The sequence below is a fragment of the Saimiri boliviensis genome, chromosome 7, assembly GCF_048565385.1.
Source record: "Saimiri boliviensis isolate mSaiBol1 chromosome 7, mSaiBol1.pri, whole genome shotgun sequence".
Classification (NCBI taxonomy): Eukaryota; Metazoa; Chordata; class Mammalia; order Primates; family Cebidae; genus Saimiri; species Saimiri boliviensis.
In genome coordinates, this window is record NC_133455.1 from 69,947,794 (window position 1) to 69,964,696 (window position 16,903).

A 16,903-nucleotide genomic window follows, 5' to 3' on the forward strand; every position below is an offset into this window, starting at 1 on the left:
GACATTTCTAACAAAATCCTAGGGGATGCCAATGCTGCTTGTATCTGTAGACTACATTTTGAATATTAAAGTTCTACACAATGTCTCCTGGAACAGCAGTTATCAGGCTGTGATTAACAAACTAGCAGCAATAGCATCACCTGAGAACTTAATGCAAATTCTTTGGTTCCATCCAGGCCAACTCAATCAGACACTCTGGGAGCTGGGATCCGGTCATTTGTAGTTTAACAAGCCCTCCAGGTGACTGTGATGCCTGCTAAAGCCTGAGCATTATTGATCTAGAGAAGTATCTTCCAGCCATATTTGAATTACCTGGAAGCTTAAAATAATTAGTCACTGGTTTCCAATTAAATCAGAATCACAGGATGTGGGACCCTTTATTATGGGGTTTTTTAAAAACCCTCCTCATTTGATTACAATGTGCAGTCAGGTTTGAGAACCACTGCCTGAGAGACAGGCCCACTTACTTCAGGAGTCTTTGCCAGCAAAAGTCTGGTGGGAGTGAGGGTGTCTGGGTCTGCTGGGCCAGTGACTCTGACTCTGCTCCTCTTCACTGTTGCTCTGCACCTGTAACCAAGAACCCACAGAACTCAGCCAGAGCCAAGGGGGAAAAGGGGTAAGGAATGGTGCAGGTGGTAGGTTGCTCTAGGGGAAGGAGGCTGAGTGTACTTGAGAGACAGCCTCTTCTGTGGTGTTAGGGACACAGTAGTGAGAAAGGCAGGAGCTGAGGTGTGGTTCTACATTCAATGAGAGGTGACATACATGCAAATGATACTTCTTTTTTTTTTTTTTGAGACAGAGTTTTGCTCGTGTTACCCAGGCTGGAGTGCAATGGCGTGATCTCGGCTCACCGCAACCTCCGCCTCCTGGGCTCAGGCAATTCTCCTGCCTCAGCCTCCTGAGTAGCTGGGATTACAGGCACGTGCCACCATGCCCAGCTAATTTTTTTGTATTTTAGTAGAGATGGGGTTTCACCATGTTGACCAGGATGGTCTCGATCTCTTGACCTCGTGATCCACCCGCCTCAGCCTCCCAAAGTGCTGGGATTACAGGCTTGAGCCACCGCACCCGGCCTGCAAATGATATTTCAAATAATCACAGCTTCTTTTTGTGGCAAAGATTTAAAAGCTTTTTAAAGAGATCCCAACATTTCATGGAAGTACCTTCCATAGACCCAGGCAAGAAGAGTTCTGAGTTTTAGAGCATCCATACAGTGAAGAGTTGGTGGACTTAGAGAATGTGCCCACCTAATCCTGCACTATTCCTTCTAGAATATTCTTTGATTACCCTGAATCACAAAGTTTGCTGGTCGAATGGCCCCAAGCCAGTTGCAGGAATGTGCGCTGGTTTTGCCTGATGACTGTTCTCTTGAGGGCTGACCTCTCCAGTAGTACATGCAGCCTAGGCCCAAAAGATGACCAATGGCTGTTTGTGTAGGTGGGAGCTTGTGGCATTTGGATAGGCAGGCTCAGGTGACCAAACATGGACATGCAAGGTCCCTTATGGTATAGGGCGGGTCTGGGCATGGGAAGAGAAGGGGACAGGTCGGGAGCTGTGGAGTGGTTCTGCTCACACTGTCACGTTCTAGCACAGAAGTACTAAGAGTCTAAGAATCCTAGACTGAAATCTAGACTTCTAGGTCTTTATGATTAGATATTTGTCAAGGTAAGGGAGAATGTATTTTATTTAAGAGCGTTTAGCTTTGTGTAAAACTGTCCTCCACTTGTACTCTTATGAGGACCAGAGCAAATGGTAATGACAGGTGTACTTAATGAGAACATTTAATGGTGATCAGATCAGGTTAGTATTACTAAAGGAGCTCTGAAAACTCAACTGCTCTTAAGAAACCAGGCCTATTTCTCTTTCTCCCTATATATTAACCCTGAATTCGATTCAGAAAGTGGTATATCTGGCTAGGATAGGAAGCCTGGATTTTTTTTCCTCCCAAGGGTCCTAACCCCTTCATCTTCTGGGAAAGAATCTACAGCCTTTCTCTGCCAGTCTCTCCCTCACCTCCAACCCACTTACCTCCTCCAAGTCCAAAGTGTCCTGTGGCTGCAGGGTTAAAGATCGACGCAGTTCTGGTCTTTCTACACTCTCCTTCCATTTCTGCTGGATGATGGACAGGTCCAAGGACTTAACCTTCCTGCCCATGAGATTCTTCTGGAACAGGCTCTTTCTTGCTCTGCTCTTTCTTTTCCAGAAAGTCTCATCCTTGTCTGAATGGGTTTCTGGATTGGTGGCTGATAAACTGCACAGCTCTCTCCCTATCTGAGCCGGGTCTGTGCTCCGCTGTGGATCTGCTATGGGCAGAGAATGTGTGCAACAAGGTACCTTGGGGTTCGAATCCAGAGTTTGTGATGGTGCTGGAACTGTGGACATCCCCTGCTGTGTTTCCTCTTTGCAGTAGAGGACACATGGACGGGGAGAAGTGGGCAGCTTTGTACCCTCAACAGGGGGCACAGGATCTTCCTGTGAGAATTGCCCCAAATCAGAATCTTGCTGGAGAACCTGCCTCTTTTCTTTCACTTTGTCCATCGCTTCCCACATAACTTGGTCCAAACTGTTCTTTCTGGGAGTGTTGTGGGGTGGTGGTGGTGGCCGTTCTCGGGGGCATGTGTACAGGCACATCTTGGAGATGGCTTTCCGAAGGCGGTCTCTGGGTGAGTGGGGTTCAGGCTCTCGGGACAGAATCCTGATGGATGGCACATCAGTTGGATGGTTGCAATTCCAGAACATATGGGATGGTGTGAACTTTTGGACAGGTGTCTTAGACACATAGGAGTAGAGACAGAAGAAGGCATCAGCAGTGACAGCCAGTGTCTGCACCTGCTTAAACCTGCCTGGGTACAAGAGTTAAAGATGGTGAGTCTGGGGTTCATCAGCAAATTTTCTTAAATATCTCTCTTCAGAAGCTTCCCCAAAGCTCAAAATTCAGGGAGAAGCTTCCAATTTTCATACTAGTGTTTCTCCCTTTTAGATTTCTAACACCCAGGGTTCCTTTTCTTGAATTTCTTGACATCTTGACACCCTATCCCAAGTAGATATTCCAACTGGGAAATAAAAAAGAGGGATAAGATTTATTGACATCATGCTGATATGATTCACCAAAAGGCAAGAAGGCCTAAAGGAAGCAGTAATGGTCTGAAGTCTCTTGATGGCTATTTCTTTAAGAGAAAGAATCAGACAGAGTTCTCCATCTTCACTGACGACAACATAAGAGGAAATAGACACAATAGGCAAAGGGTCAATGCTAAACAAGAGAGAGCAGGATTTGGAGCCGCTGAGCCCTGCTGTGAAAGTCTAAAGGTTAAGGGAAGTAGAGCACGTGTCTGAGGGGTACACTTACTGGCCAGCATGAGGCAGGGGTCTTCCATTTCAATCCTCCGCACCTGAGATTTCAGGAAGAGCTGGAAATCAATGCCCCTGGCTTGAGAGGGGTTGGTGAAAAATCGGGCGGGTATCCGAGAAGTATCTTTGCGGTCCTCTTGGGCAAAGCCCAGACTGAAGAGGACATCTTCTGCATCTTCTTGCACTTTGTCCAGAATCTCTGAGATGCTGAAATGAGGGAGTTTGGGTAAATAAGGGACAACTTTGAGACCTATGATAATTCAGAATATCTAATAAAAGTGTCAGCAGACAAATTCTTTTCTGTCCATTTCTGTATTTTTCACTGTGACTTAAGCAAAGCGTTCACTTCTCTGAACCTAAATTATCTGTCTGACACATGGAACTACAGTCCAACACTAGTTCTAAAAACTGAATAAGATTTTAGTACAGTGCTTTGAACAACTTATTGCAGATGAATAAAAATTTAAGTAAATATGAAAGGATTTTGAAAAATGAAGAGCAGTACAGATATGAATAAGTGTCACGGTTGCATCATTAAGTACTCAGTTCCCAAATCTGCCACCTAACTTGCCCCTGTGGTTGTTGTGTGGGACAACTAAGCAATGATGTGTGAGGAACATGGCACCCCCAAAGGTAAACATTTTTATTCTTGACCTGAAAGCCAAAAATAGTAAGTACATCCAAAACCTGATTTTGAGGGGTATACTCCTTTCTAGCACTATTTTCAGGACAGAAGTCCCATGTCACAGAAGATTGTGTGCCTGTGCTCTCTCTCTATGGCATCAACCTGTATTTATGTCTAAATCGGATTTCCACCAAGCTGGGTGACACTAGAGCTTAGTAACTGTATTTCAGTGAGGCTAAGGGAAGCTATTATGGTTTGAGGCTTTGAATAATCACTATCACTCTCTTCAGAAAGTATGTTGAGCTTTTTGATCCAATAGGGACCACCTTGTTTCACTAAGAGCTGGACAGTCGGAATCCCTGGATCTACTCTTGTGTTTGCCAGCCTAGTGATCATCTTATTTTTATGATCCTAAGTTTTCCTATCTGTGAATTGTGGGCATAAGACTGGATCAGTGCTTCCCAACCATGGCTACATGTTAGGGTCACCTTTGTAGGCTTTAAAAATGCATGTATTTGAATCCCTTCTCTGATTTAATTGAAGTAGGGTATGGTTAGGGCTGAGGCTCAGTGAGGATAAGTTACTAAACATGGTCATGTGACAAAAATTTAAGTCTCAGAACCAGGTCTCAAATTCAAATTTTGACTTCAATTCTGGATACTTTTCATTATATCATACTAGTTTTCATGACTTTTTATCTTTTTTAAAGAGTTATTTATGTGTAGATTTTGTCCACTCTATTAAATCATTGAGCTCCTGGGGTCAAGCATCTTTTTTATTTTTAAGTTCTGTGGTACATGTGCAGGATGTGTAGGTTTGTTACATAGGTAAATATGTGCCATGGTGGTTTGCTGCACCTATCAACCCATCACCTAGGTATTAAGCCCCTCATGCATTAGCTATTTTCCTAATGCTCTCACTTCTATCACCCCACCCCCCGACAGATCCCAGTGTATGTTATTGCCCTCCCTGTGTCCATGTGTTTTCATTGTTCAGCTCCCACTTATACGTGAGAACATGCAGTGTTTGGTTTTCTGTTCCTGTGTTAGTTTGCTGAGGAAAATGGCTTCTAGCTCCATTCATATCCTTGCAAAGGACACGAACACATTCCTTTTTACGGCTGCATAGTATTCCATGGTGTACATGTACCACATTTTCTTTATCCAGTCTATCATTGATGGGCATTGGGTTGATTTCATGTCTTTGCTGTTGTGAATAGTACTGCTTCATCTTTTCAAATTCTGTACAGTCGTTGCCTGGCCTGCCTGTCTGAGTGATTTAACATTTTATTGCTTCATTCAATCAACAAATTAGTCAACAAATCAATACATTATTTACTGAGCACCTACTATGAGTCTGGGAACTGTGATAGTGCCAATATTATACCTCCTAGGGTACAAGTTTCGGTGGGAGGAGACACCTGTATTTTACACATAGTATTTAGCTCTGAGAAGATTCCTCTGCATCCTCCACAATTCTTGAAATAAATATCGTCACATTTTTCAAGTATGCAGAAAAAGTGTATAAAAGCTTCAGTAAGATACCCCAGAAAAAATAGGCAATGGCTCTTGGTCTCATTCTCCTATGCTTCTCATCTCCACCCTTCCACCCTGCCAGACTTTAGTACCTACCTTGAACTAGTCCTGTTGGTCCCCCCAGTCATGCTGCTGGAAGCCAAACTACAGCCAAGATCAAGTAGCTGGCAAGGCCTGGCTGTCTCGAGGAAACTCCTGCAGAGATCAAAGCTGATGTCATACAAATCTTGTTTACAGTCTGCACTCTGGCTTCAAGGAATCCCTGCTGGGATTATTTACCCCCTGATGGGTACCTTTTAGTCTATGCTGTGGTTGCCGGTTGTAAAGTCTCGGTTGTAAAGTCTCGCTCTCTAATGTGAATCTTTAGCTCTTTGTTTAAATCTCTTTGACCTACTCCAATTCACTGATTCTTGAAGGAGACATCATTCAGCCTGGCTGAACCTAACACTTACCTGGAAAAGAGTTTGCCATTGGCGGCCAGCAGTGTGGCTAGACAAGAAACAGAGAAGCAAAGAGAAAATTAGAAGGAAAATGAAAATCACCTGTGTTGCTCCTCTGAACTTAAAATTAAGTCCCCTCTGTTTTTTGTCACTCTGATGGGCTAGCTGGACCCCATACATTCTGCTCTTCTTGGGGCCTCAAGATTACCTACCACAGTTCTGGAATAGGGACAGATATGCCAGAGACAAACTGGCCTCGAGCCTCTAAACTTCTAACCCATGACTGGTGTCCAGACAAAAGGCCTTCTGTCCTAAGGAGGATAGAGTCATTTGGCCCTCCTGGGTAGTATTTCTGTCACACTACACAAGTCTTTTCAGGTCCCAGGAGACACTGGCAGGCTGCTGTGATTTCATTTTTTACTGATGCCCTTATCCTCCTGCAGTACAGTCTCTCTGCTACACCCAATGCACAGACTTGTTTGGAGTTTCTGTACAGAAAACCATCTTAAAGATATCTGGGCAGCAAATGTTATAATAATTTTATATGTTATCTTCCCAGGGGCCAAAGGAAAGTTCCAATGATGAATCAGCAGGAGTCATGATAGGCTGATGAGGAAGTGTTTCTGGGCATGAGATGTCTTCTATATTTTACATTAGATCATAATGAGATTGCCCTTTTCCTACAGATAAAACTCCAGGGATGGGCTGTTTCTTCCTGAAGTTTTGTACTTCCATCTTATCCTGAATTCATCCAATGTATATCCTGTTTTCTCTTCCCAATCTCAGAGAACGGTGCCACTTACCCTCTGCTCCTAGGGTCAAGTCATCTTCAAAGCTGGTCCCATGGCTGCAGAAGCCTGTCAAGTAATCAGGTGAGGGTCACAGAAAATCAGGATGGAACATATACACATGCACACACACACACCCTTGCATACACGAACATCTTCACATACCTTTAGACTAGATTTGCACAACCACATAATCATACTAGATATCCACGTTTGCAGAATTACCACAAACTGTACATATACCACCTCAGAAGTTATATTCGTTTTTGATTCAGAAAGAATCGTGCATACTGTAACCTTTCCCCATATCATATAGTTATGTACACAATCCCTTGCCAAACAGCAAACACGTGGGCGTGTGCACTCACATCCATATAAACACATATTTTATAAAGTTCTTTTCTTACAGCATTGGTTGCTATCTGAGCGACCACTAGCAGAAGATAGCCTTTGACTATCAGTGAGCTTATGGGCTCTGAGCCAGCACTTTCTTCTTAATTTCCTGGAGCCTTGTGACCACAAACAGTGTTTTGCAGCCAGTTTAAGAACACTCAGGCACTCTTTTGCCTGCCTATGCATGTATATGTGCATAAACACTCACACACACACACACACACACACACATACACACACACCTATACTCACCATTGCAGATAAACTGTACTGCTTCCTCAGAAAGTCCTTCTTCAGAGTATCTAAACCAAAAACAGTCTTATAGGTTGAAGTCACTTATTAGGTTTTTCTAGAAGCTTTTTCGTGGAAAAAGCTCCCACATGTTTATATTCTTTTCCCATGAGAGTCAATAGTATTTAATTTGCTTTTATATTGGAGAAAACAAGGACAGAGTGGTTACTGGACCAAAACTTTCATCAGAGTAGTCGGGGAAACTGGGGCTGGAAGGCTCTATGTTTTACATTGTGCTTCTGTTGTCCTGGCCACTGGGTTAAAGGACAAAAGTCAGCTTAGCAATGATTCTTCAGTCTTTAGGCAAAATAGGAAAGAAAGAACATTGAAGCAAAATTGGAGAATTACATTTGTAGAAGCCCGGGTTTGCTTGTCATAATTTTCAAATCACAAATATAAATATCTAGGTTTTCTTAAAACGTTGAGATCGCCTTAACTACCACACTTCCTTCCTTCTCTCTGAACCACGTTATTGCTGAAAATTGTGTCTTTCAGGAAAAGCAGAAATCGTATCCTTGGTTAGAAATATTTTAAAATTTTGAGACACGGTCTTATCAAACATGTACCATCTCCACCAGAAGAACGGATGGAAATCAGCACAAATAGGAGTGAAAGACAGCTCAGTTTTACAAACAAGGAAGAAATTCTCTCTGTCCAAAACAGGTGTGTGAAGTAATGTGTGGCAAGGCTTTGACATGGGACCAGCACATCTAGATCCGCATCCTGGCTCATCGTGGCTGTTTTGTTCTTAAATATTATGTAAGGGAATTTGGATCCCTAGATATTATCATCATCTAAGTCTGCTTCAAGCGCTGAAGTGTTGTGAGTTTCGTAGAGTTTGCTTTCCTAAAGCTTGCTACATGGAAGTTGTTCATGGTGCTGTAAATGTAATCTCAAGTGGATGTTGGAGGGGAAAAGGGTCGGTAACGAGGGTTAGCAGGGAAACGAGTGCACCCACTGTTGCTGGTCCTAAAGGAGGTTGTCTCTTTCTCAGTCTCCAGCAATCCAGATTACTCCCAGACTACTGGAGCATCACCTAATGGACTGTGTAACAGTGGGAATGGGCTTACTAGCCAAGATATCTGTAGATCGGGTTCTGCCTAAATTTTACAAAATAAGTCATTACCTATGTAGACATCTTTTGCTGTTAACTCCTTTCAATAGTAAAAAAAAAAAAAAAAAAAAAAAATCAACCATGTTTACCAAAATCTGAATTTTATATGGCCTTATGAAAAATGCTACATCAAAGGTTCATTATATAATGTAAAATAATGGGCAAGCTAGTTAAGAAAATGTAACTTGAATAATACACTTAGAACTACAAATATATTTTTCTGTTCCTAATATATAATCACATAAAATATGTTGTGGTATAATACTACAAACATATGTGTAACTATATATAATATTTACTATTACTACTAACAAATAGCATGATAACCAGTATAGTCATGTACTAGAATATTGCAATTTACTACTGCATTTAATGCTTGTGTTGTAGCTGCACAATAATGCAACTACTAAGGCCTACTGTTACTAGAAGTACAATTTAAATAGACTACAATTCCATTTCTAGGTTGTACCCAATGGACATGCCCGTATATGTTCCCCCAGGTAAATACTAGTCATGATACCAAGAAATGGAAGCCTCCAAATCCTGACTTACTATAAAATTAAACAATTAAATAATAACCATACAACTTAATATTACACAATAATAGAAATGGACTTACTGCTGTATGTGAATACATGGAGAAGCATCATAAACATAATGCTAAGCAAAAGAAACACACATAAAACAGTACATGTCATCATATGACTCTACTTCTATAAAGTTCAGAATGATCCCAAACATATCTATGATGTTACAAGTCAGGGTATTTGTTACCTTTGGAGGTAGGATAGTGAATGGAAGGGATGGAAAGGTGGCATTTGGAGTGCTGGTAATGCTCTGCTTCTGGTTTCATGGGTGTATTCTCTTTGTGAAAATTTGTTGATCTATTTATGTATTTATTTATTGGCTTATTTATCTATTGACAGGGTCTCACTCTGTCACTCAGGTTAGAGTGCAATGGCATAGCTCATTGTAGCCTTGAACTCTTAAGCCCAAGGAACCTCCTGCCTCAATCTCCTGAGTAGCTAGGACTACAGGTGCTGCCATGTCTGGCTAATTTTTTTTTTTTTTTAGAGAGTTGGAGTTGTCCAGGGTGGTCTTGAACTCTTGGGCTCAAGCAATCCTCCTGCCTTGGGGCCCCAAAGTGCTAGGGTTACAGGCATGAGCCATGTGCCTGGCCTCAGCCATATATTTAATACTCATTTATTTTTCAGTGAGTATATTATACTTCAGTATAATTTATATTTTAAAAAGTTACTAATATGTAGGCTGAACTTCAATAAAATTTACATTTAAAATGTCACTTATAAAATTTCCTGTTTGTCCAAAGCAAAACTCACTTGTATTCATTGGATACAAATTTTTACTGGGTGCTAATCCTACATTTCTCTTTAGTTACACTATGCCAGGTATTTCTATTCTCTTTATGAGTAACAGTAACATCATGAGTCTTGGGCAGTCTGTGGAACCTACAACAGCAGGGTAGACATGGGCCTGGATTTACTGGTGCTTTCTCACTGAGCATGATGATTTGAGACTTTATGGCCGTCACTCAAGTCCCAGGCTTTCCCTGGGTTATTGCATAGGTCATAAAATCAATGACCAGGGACTAGATCCATAGCTGCTCCCCTCTTCCCACCCTTGCATTAAAACATTCCTCAGCATCATTTTAAGTCTCAAATGAAAGAGCCAAGGTATTGCTCTTCCTGTATACCCAATTCATAAACAAATAGTAGGGAGGAGGGTTTGGATTGTGGGAAGAAGTATATGGCTATTTTTAGCTTCTTCTAGATGTTTCCATAGATACCTGCCTGCAGAGATTTAAGCTGAAGCCCACACAGATGATTTTTGGGCTCCCAACCCCACCTCTGGTGATTCATGAGCAACACAGTCATGTCCCAGAAAATCCTGAGAGCTTAGGAAGAGAAAGAAAAAAGGAGAGGCGTAGTTTGTAAAGACATGCATGATGTGATCCTGTGGCAGAAGAGTCTGCCGCTAGATTCAGTTGCACTGAGAAACATGGACACTAAATTGCCTGAGATGTTGGAGGTCTCTCCGGAGAGCTTGTCAGAAAAGAAAATGCTCTTGCTACCACAGGGGGTTTGGCTTTGGAAAGAAAAATGGAAACTGTATGGTCTTGGAACAAAATTTGCAAAGTGCCCCCCAGGTTACCTGGCAACAGAGTGGACAGATAACCAGTAAATGTGCGCTACTTGTTCATTCTCCTTTCTTTGTGGTCATGGGGCCTAAGCATGGAATACCGTGGTAGTTCAGAATCTCATATTTAGAATGCGTCTTGCCTCCATCTTCTTCATTATCTATTACTAAAAGTCAAGTGTACTATCACTACCAATCATCGTCATTATCATCCTTTAATTTTTCTAGCTTTTCCATGTAATTAAAAAGTATGACACACTTATTAGACAGAATTTTAAAACAGAGAAAACTGGAAATTTTCCTGAATCTAACAATTCCCCTTCCAAAGACAACTCTGCAAGTATGTTGATTAACTCTTTATGGCTGGTTCGAAGTTTAAATATTTAAAACCTTTTCAAAACACAGACACATAATGGAAATGTAACAGACACCCTTGTGCCAGGTACTCTATTTTCACATATCTAAACATTTTGCCATATTTGCTTCAGAAAAAATAAAATGTTAAGTTATATATTATGTCAAATAAAAAATTAAAGATATAACTAAAGTCTTATTTTACTTCCATTCTTTGCTACTCTTTTCCTTCCTCCAGGTAATCACTATCCAAGAGTTAACATGTATCATTTCTGGGCATACTTTTTCTGATTAAAAAAAAAAAAAACAGATGTAAATAGATGGATAGATATAGACAGACATGTTGTAGAATTATAAGTAGGTATAAACTCCTCCTTTATAAAACTCACCAGTTATTCTCTATGAAAAGCATAAAGCACATACACATATATCATGTCATTTAAACCTCACAAGAACCCTTAAACTGTATTATTCTAAGTGTCCTACTTTATAGCTCAGGTCTCTACAATGAACAGAATTTAAGTTATTTGCTTATGGTTACACACTCAGTAGCACAAGAATTAGGCTCAAATCTTGGAGACTTTTCACTAACCAGACCACTTTTTGTCATAAATCTTGGTTCGGGGTTTCTCTTTGTAGAGCACAAGTGAAGAAAGACGATTTCTAGAGTTTATTATCTTGTATATCTGTGAATTTATTCTTTTCAATTAGAATGAAGTATGTTCGAACTCAAGAAGCATATTTTAACCTACTTAGCACCCCTCTAGGTTATTCGGATAATCAGACAGTTAACAAAAGCGTAATTAATAATTGTTGACATGAATTGATGACTCAAGAGTAGTTAATGAGATAAAGACATTAACTGAGCTGACTTTTTCCCCTGTACATATCTGGCAAAGCATTTTAAATCCTAGGACAGTTCTCATCCTAGGCTTCTCAACCAAACCTGCAAACGTTCTGATTACCACCATTCTTTTCTTCCTGTATTTTGAGGGTCCTCTAATTGACTTTGAAGTCAATGAATTGTGAATAAGATGAGGGCAATGAGAACAACAGGTTTTTTCAAACAACAGAATAAACGCAAAATGAATCCTTCCTGGCATTGCCTTCTTAGGCACAGGTGAAATGAATGGCCTTGGATTATTCAATGCTATTTATTTCCTACCAAATAAGCAAGAATGGGTTTCTTTATGGCAATTAATAGTTGAGTTTAGATTAAAGGCTATATAAAACTTGAGACATTCCTGGAGGGAAAATAAGGAGCAGGCAGAAGTTGCCCATTGTGAGAATTCATTATTATGCAAAAGACTAAATAGGACACGAATCCCTCCTTTTGTGTCTGGATATACTGAGCCTAAGAATGGTATAGGCTAATGGAGTGTGGGGTCTCATCATTTAAGGTATCTCTGAGGAAAGAGATAATGCACTTCCTTGAAGTTCCTGTTCCAATTCTTCCCTGCTTTGAATGACTGTCATAAACCCTAAGCTTCTCCTATGTTCTGCAGTAGAAATCCATAACACAGATGAATTGCTCTCCAGCAAGAATGATCAGGTTTCCAATTCCTTTTGTTACACGAAGTGAGACTCCAATCTAAAGGGGAGATCAGAGGAGCAGGGCTCTGGAACTCAGCCCAGCTATTCCCCATCCACTCTGAGCTTGAGACCAAACCCAACCTCTCTTCCTAGACCTCGTGCCTAACTTAGTCTTAGCCCAGAGTTGCACTTGATTCACAACTGTGATACCAGTTCACCCTAAACCCACAACACCCCTCCAGCCACCGGCTCCACCTTTCTTGTAATCTTTAGGCCTAATTCAGATCCATCTTCCTGCCTCTGAGTTTCCAGGAGTTGTGTCTGTTAGCAAATCCAACCATCCGCCACATACCACCCCATTGCCTGTCCAGCACTTACCCACAATCTTGCAGCCAGTCTTCAATTTTATTGATTGGATTCCCTAGAAAAGTCAGACACTAGATCACTGTGAGAACTGAACAGAACCAGACCTCCTCCCTGTAGCTAATTCCATTACACAAGTTTATTCTTACATAAGCCGCGTCATGAATTTTTTTTTCTACATAAAGCTTTTCTTTAAGATATGAGAGGAATATACCCGTATATAAAAATAGTATATGTTTCTTCTCTCTCTCTGCTTTGTTTCTCCCTTCCTCCCAAGAACCTGGAAAGTGCCCAAGACGTCAGGCCCACTGCTCTCTTTTGAGAGATCCTTTCCCACAAGGGTGGATCCTTCTCATTTAAAAAGAAAAGGAAGAAGAAAAAGAAAGACAATCTTGTTTTCGTGCTGTTTGCTTCCCACCACATAAGCACAGATGGGTTTATTTCCACCAGAATTTTTGCTTTACTCATGTCTGTGATCTCATCTGAACCTCAAAGCTCTGAGAAGTGTAGGAAAAGCACTACCGCTTCGATTAGACAAATAAGTCTAAGAGAGGTGAGTGACTTCCTGAAGGTCACACAGCTTGATAGCGGCAGCACTGTGACCAGAGTCCAGACATCCAGCCTGGATGTGGTCTTGTTATACAGACAAAACAGAAACACCCCAAAGCATTCATAGAGAGTCCCCAGCCTTGGGTTCTTAGAGAAGCCTCTCAGGACGATGCAAAAATGTGCCCTTCCCTTTTTCCTAATCTTATGCCTGTCGCCTTCTCACATAATTCATATTTCATATTACCTTAGCTTTTCTCCTACATGTATTTAAACCCGTCAAAACAGTCTTCCCTGAGAGCCTTGCTAAACAAGGGACCTGTGAGGGTGGGGAGTTGGGGAGGGATAACATGGGGAGAAACGCCAGATATAGGTGATAGGGAGGAAGGCAGCAAACCACATTGCCATGTATGGACCTATGCAACCATCTTGCCTGTTCTTCACATGTACCCCAAAAGCTAAAATGCAATTTAAAATATAAAACAAGGGACCTGTTCACACTCTGCAGACCTGGGCCTGCTGTCACCAGACAACATAGATGCTTGTCTGATGTTTGTCTCTTACCTTCTTGGAAAACGTCATCCAGGCTGGAAGGCTCATGATCGGGGACATCCTGCAGGGCCGCAGCAGCCTCCTCTTCTAGGACCTGGGTCTGCCAGTTACGGCTCTGACGGAGCCAGGCCCGCCGTTTCTCCCAGGATGTGGGGCTCAGCACAGAGGCCTCCATGGCCCTGCTCAGACTTCAGGGTTACTCGTAATAGTAATGCCGTCCTAAGAGTTGAAAAACAGTGACACTCCCTCATCCTGTGCTCAGACACCACCGTAATGCTCAGGGTTCCCCCAGAATTTTTCTATCTCTGCACAAAGGAGCTTGGTCTCTCTGCCCGTTCAAGAGCAGGGAGGACATGCCTGGCTCATTTTCTGTCTCTCCTGTAAAAAAGGAATGCTCTGAAAACTCTAAATACCAGGGTAAGTCTTTCAAGTCAGTACATTTGAAAGCTTCAAACATCACGATTTAATGGATATTAAGAAAACTCTTCTGACTTAATCTCTCTGTCTCAGGGCAGCCGAAATGCTATACTAGAAAACATGTTTTCTTTAATCCTTAAGAATGCTGTCTACCAGAATCTTCCATCATGACTAAAATATCTTTAAGCTTGCAATTTATAAAATTCACTTAATTTTTTTTTTAAATCCTCATCAAGATATATGAAAAAGTTTAGGATCTCAAAGGTGAAACAGATTTTCTAAGGTCCCACAACCAGGATGTCACTCTAACTACAGGAGTTGTTTGTTTAGTTTTTGTCTTGATTTGTTATGTTCCTGTTTTATATGTTAGAGTCCACATATGATTTCTCTCAGGAAAAAAAAAAAAATACCTTGTGATTAAAAATAGGGAGACACTAGGCCAGGCGCGGTGGCTCAAGCCTGTAATCCCAGCACTTTGGGAGGCCGAGGCGGGTGGATCACGAGGTCGAGAGATCGAGACCATCCTGGTCAACATGGTGAAACCCCGTCTCTACTAAAAATACAAAACATTAGCTGGGCATGGTGGTGCGTGCCTATAATCCCAGCTACTCAGGACGCTGAGGCAGGAGAATTGCCTGAACCCAGGAGGCGGAGGTTGCGGTGAGCCGAGATCGCGCCATTGCACTCCAGCCTGGGTAACAAGAGTGAAACTCCGTCTCAAAAAAAAAAAAAAAAAAAAAAATAGGGAGACACTGCCTTAAGCAATTAGCAGCTACTTTCTAATCTGTCACTTTCTAACAAAGTATTTGTGTTAATAATCACTTTCTAATTGGTCAACTCATGCTTTCTACCTAACTATGAATTTATTTCTCAGCTCATCAATGCAATTACTGATCCTATAGATTCATATTTCATGTAACACTATGTAAACATCTCTGTATTCTTCCAAGGGACACAATGATGGCACTGGGACTAGATACACATTCAAAGAGGAACAGAGAGGGAAGAATCATTCATTTTTCCAAATGGAGCTTAAAAAAGCTTGATGCTAAGTCATATTCATTGGCTCATACTCTGTCCTGCTGTCTCCCACCAGCCACACTCGATTCCCACCACACTGAGCAAGTAGGAGTGGGGCTGCAACTCTCCTGGTCTTATCCCTCTATTCCCGCGAGCTGCCATGAACAACTTCATCTTCAGAGCTACACTTTTAACTGTTGGAGTAAAATGAAATAAAAGAAAAAATATAAGAAAAATACCAGTTTTACAGAGACTTCTGTTCCTCCAACACTTAAATACAAAACTATGAGTGAGGCATCTAACGATTTAGGTACTAAAATAGCTATTTTCGGAAAGAACATCCTGAACGTAAAATGCATTCCTAGGGCAATAAAATTATTTTAGATGCCTCTGCTTGTTACAGACAAAACATACCTAGGAAAAAATAATACATAATTACTGTTGTCTGATCTAAATTCCTTGACCTCAGGTCCCGTCCAAGATACATTTTTCTCCCAGGTGACATGGTAGTTAGCACTGTGAGACTTTGCTCCTTAACCCTTGGCTCTTTGTCTACTGCCTGTGCCTTTTAGAGAAAATTACATCATTGAATTAAGTTTGTGTCATAAGGAAGCCTCAAAGAGGAGTAGCAGAGATGACTTGCTGTTCTTTTGTCAGAGCTGTTGCGAGGAGATTAAGAGAGGATAAAACTGCCACGAGAATGACCTTAGGACAATAATCTAAAAAGCCTCGATCGGTTTATTGACCTAGTCCTGTGCTTCAAAATATTTAATTGACTGATTCCAGACAGCCCAGAGAAGAAAGTCTCAATGGCTGACTTGCCTATTGTTTTTAATTCCCAAAGGAAAGTGACCTCCCCTAAATCACTGGGAATCTTCAGCTCACACAACAGTTTTGGTAGTAGAACTCAAAAGGAAGGCAGGAAGCCAGGAGGGCAGGAAGGCAGAAGAGCAGGAGGGTAGGCAGGGAAGGAGGAAAGGAATGATATGGGGAGGAATATCTGGCTTTCATACTTTACTCTGCCACTTACAAATGGTATAACCTTGGAAAATTTCATCTCTTTATTTGGTCTCAGTTTGTCAATGAAAACATTACAGCCCTAACATTTGATGCTTCCAGTGCTACAGGCTTCTGGATTTGCTGTTTTACAGTCCAACACCTATAATGCCTAGCACAATTCGAGATCTCACTAATTGAAGTGGAGGTAGGGGGTTTCAACATCCTCTGTGACATGAATCTATTTTACAATCCTCCTACATCTTCAAAAATATGTCACAATAATAGAGCCTAATGTTCTTTGCATTCCCTGAAAATACTTATCTCTTTTTTAACCTCAGTGTTCTAATATTCTTTCCCCCCCTCCTCTTCCTCTTCCTCCGTCTTTGCCACACTCACCCTGCAATGTCCATCTCTTAACCCACCTC

General features: G+C 41.4%; 1 protein-coding gene across 1 annotated transcript in view; it reads right to left on the reverse strand.

Moving 5' to 3' along the window:
• Nucleotides 1-16,903, reverse strand: part of TESPA1 (thymocyte expressed, positive selection associated 1) — a 43,416-nt gene that overhangs the window by 18,010 nt on the left and 8,503 nt on the right. Inside the window, exons 3-11 of the mRNA XM_074402724.1 lie at nucleotides 14,055-14,261; nucleotides 12,960-13,002; nucleotides 7,385-7,434; nucleotides 6,755-6,808; nucleotides 5,964-6,000; nucleotides 5,608-5,706; nucleotides 3,350-3,558; nucleotides 2,029-2,843; nucleotides 468-567 (exon numbers count right to left, since the gene is read on the reverse strand). Coding sequence (XP_074258825.1) covers nucleotides 469-567; nucleotides 2,029-2,843; nucleotides 3,350-3,558; nucleotides 5,608-5,706; nucleotides 5,964-6,000; nucleotides 6,755-6,808; nucleotides 7,385-7,434; nucleotides 12,960-13,002; nucleotides 14,055-14,217 — 1,569 coding nt within the window. The 5' untranslated portion in view covers nucleotides 14,218-14,261 and the 3' untranslated portion in view covers nucleotide 468. The remainder of the gene's footprint in view (nucleotides 1-467; nucleotides 568-2,028; nucleotides 2,844-3,349; nucleotides 3,559-5,607; nucleotides 5,707-5,963; nucleotides 6,001-6,754; nucleotides 6,809-7,384; nucleotides 7,435-12,959; nucleotides 13,003-14,054; nucleotides 14,262-16,903) is intronic.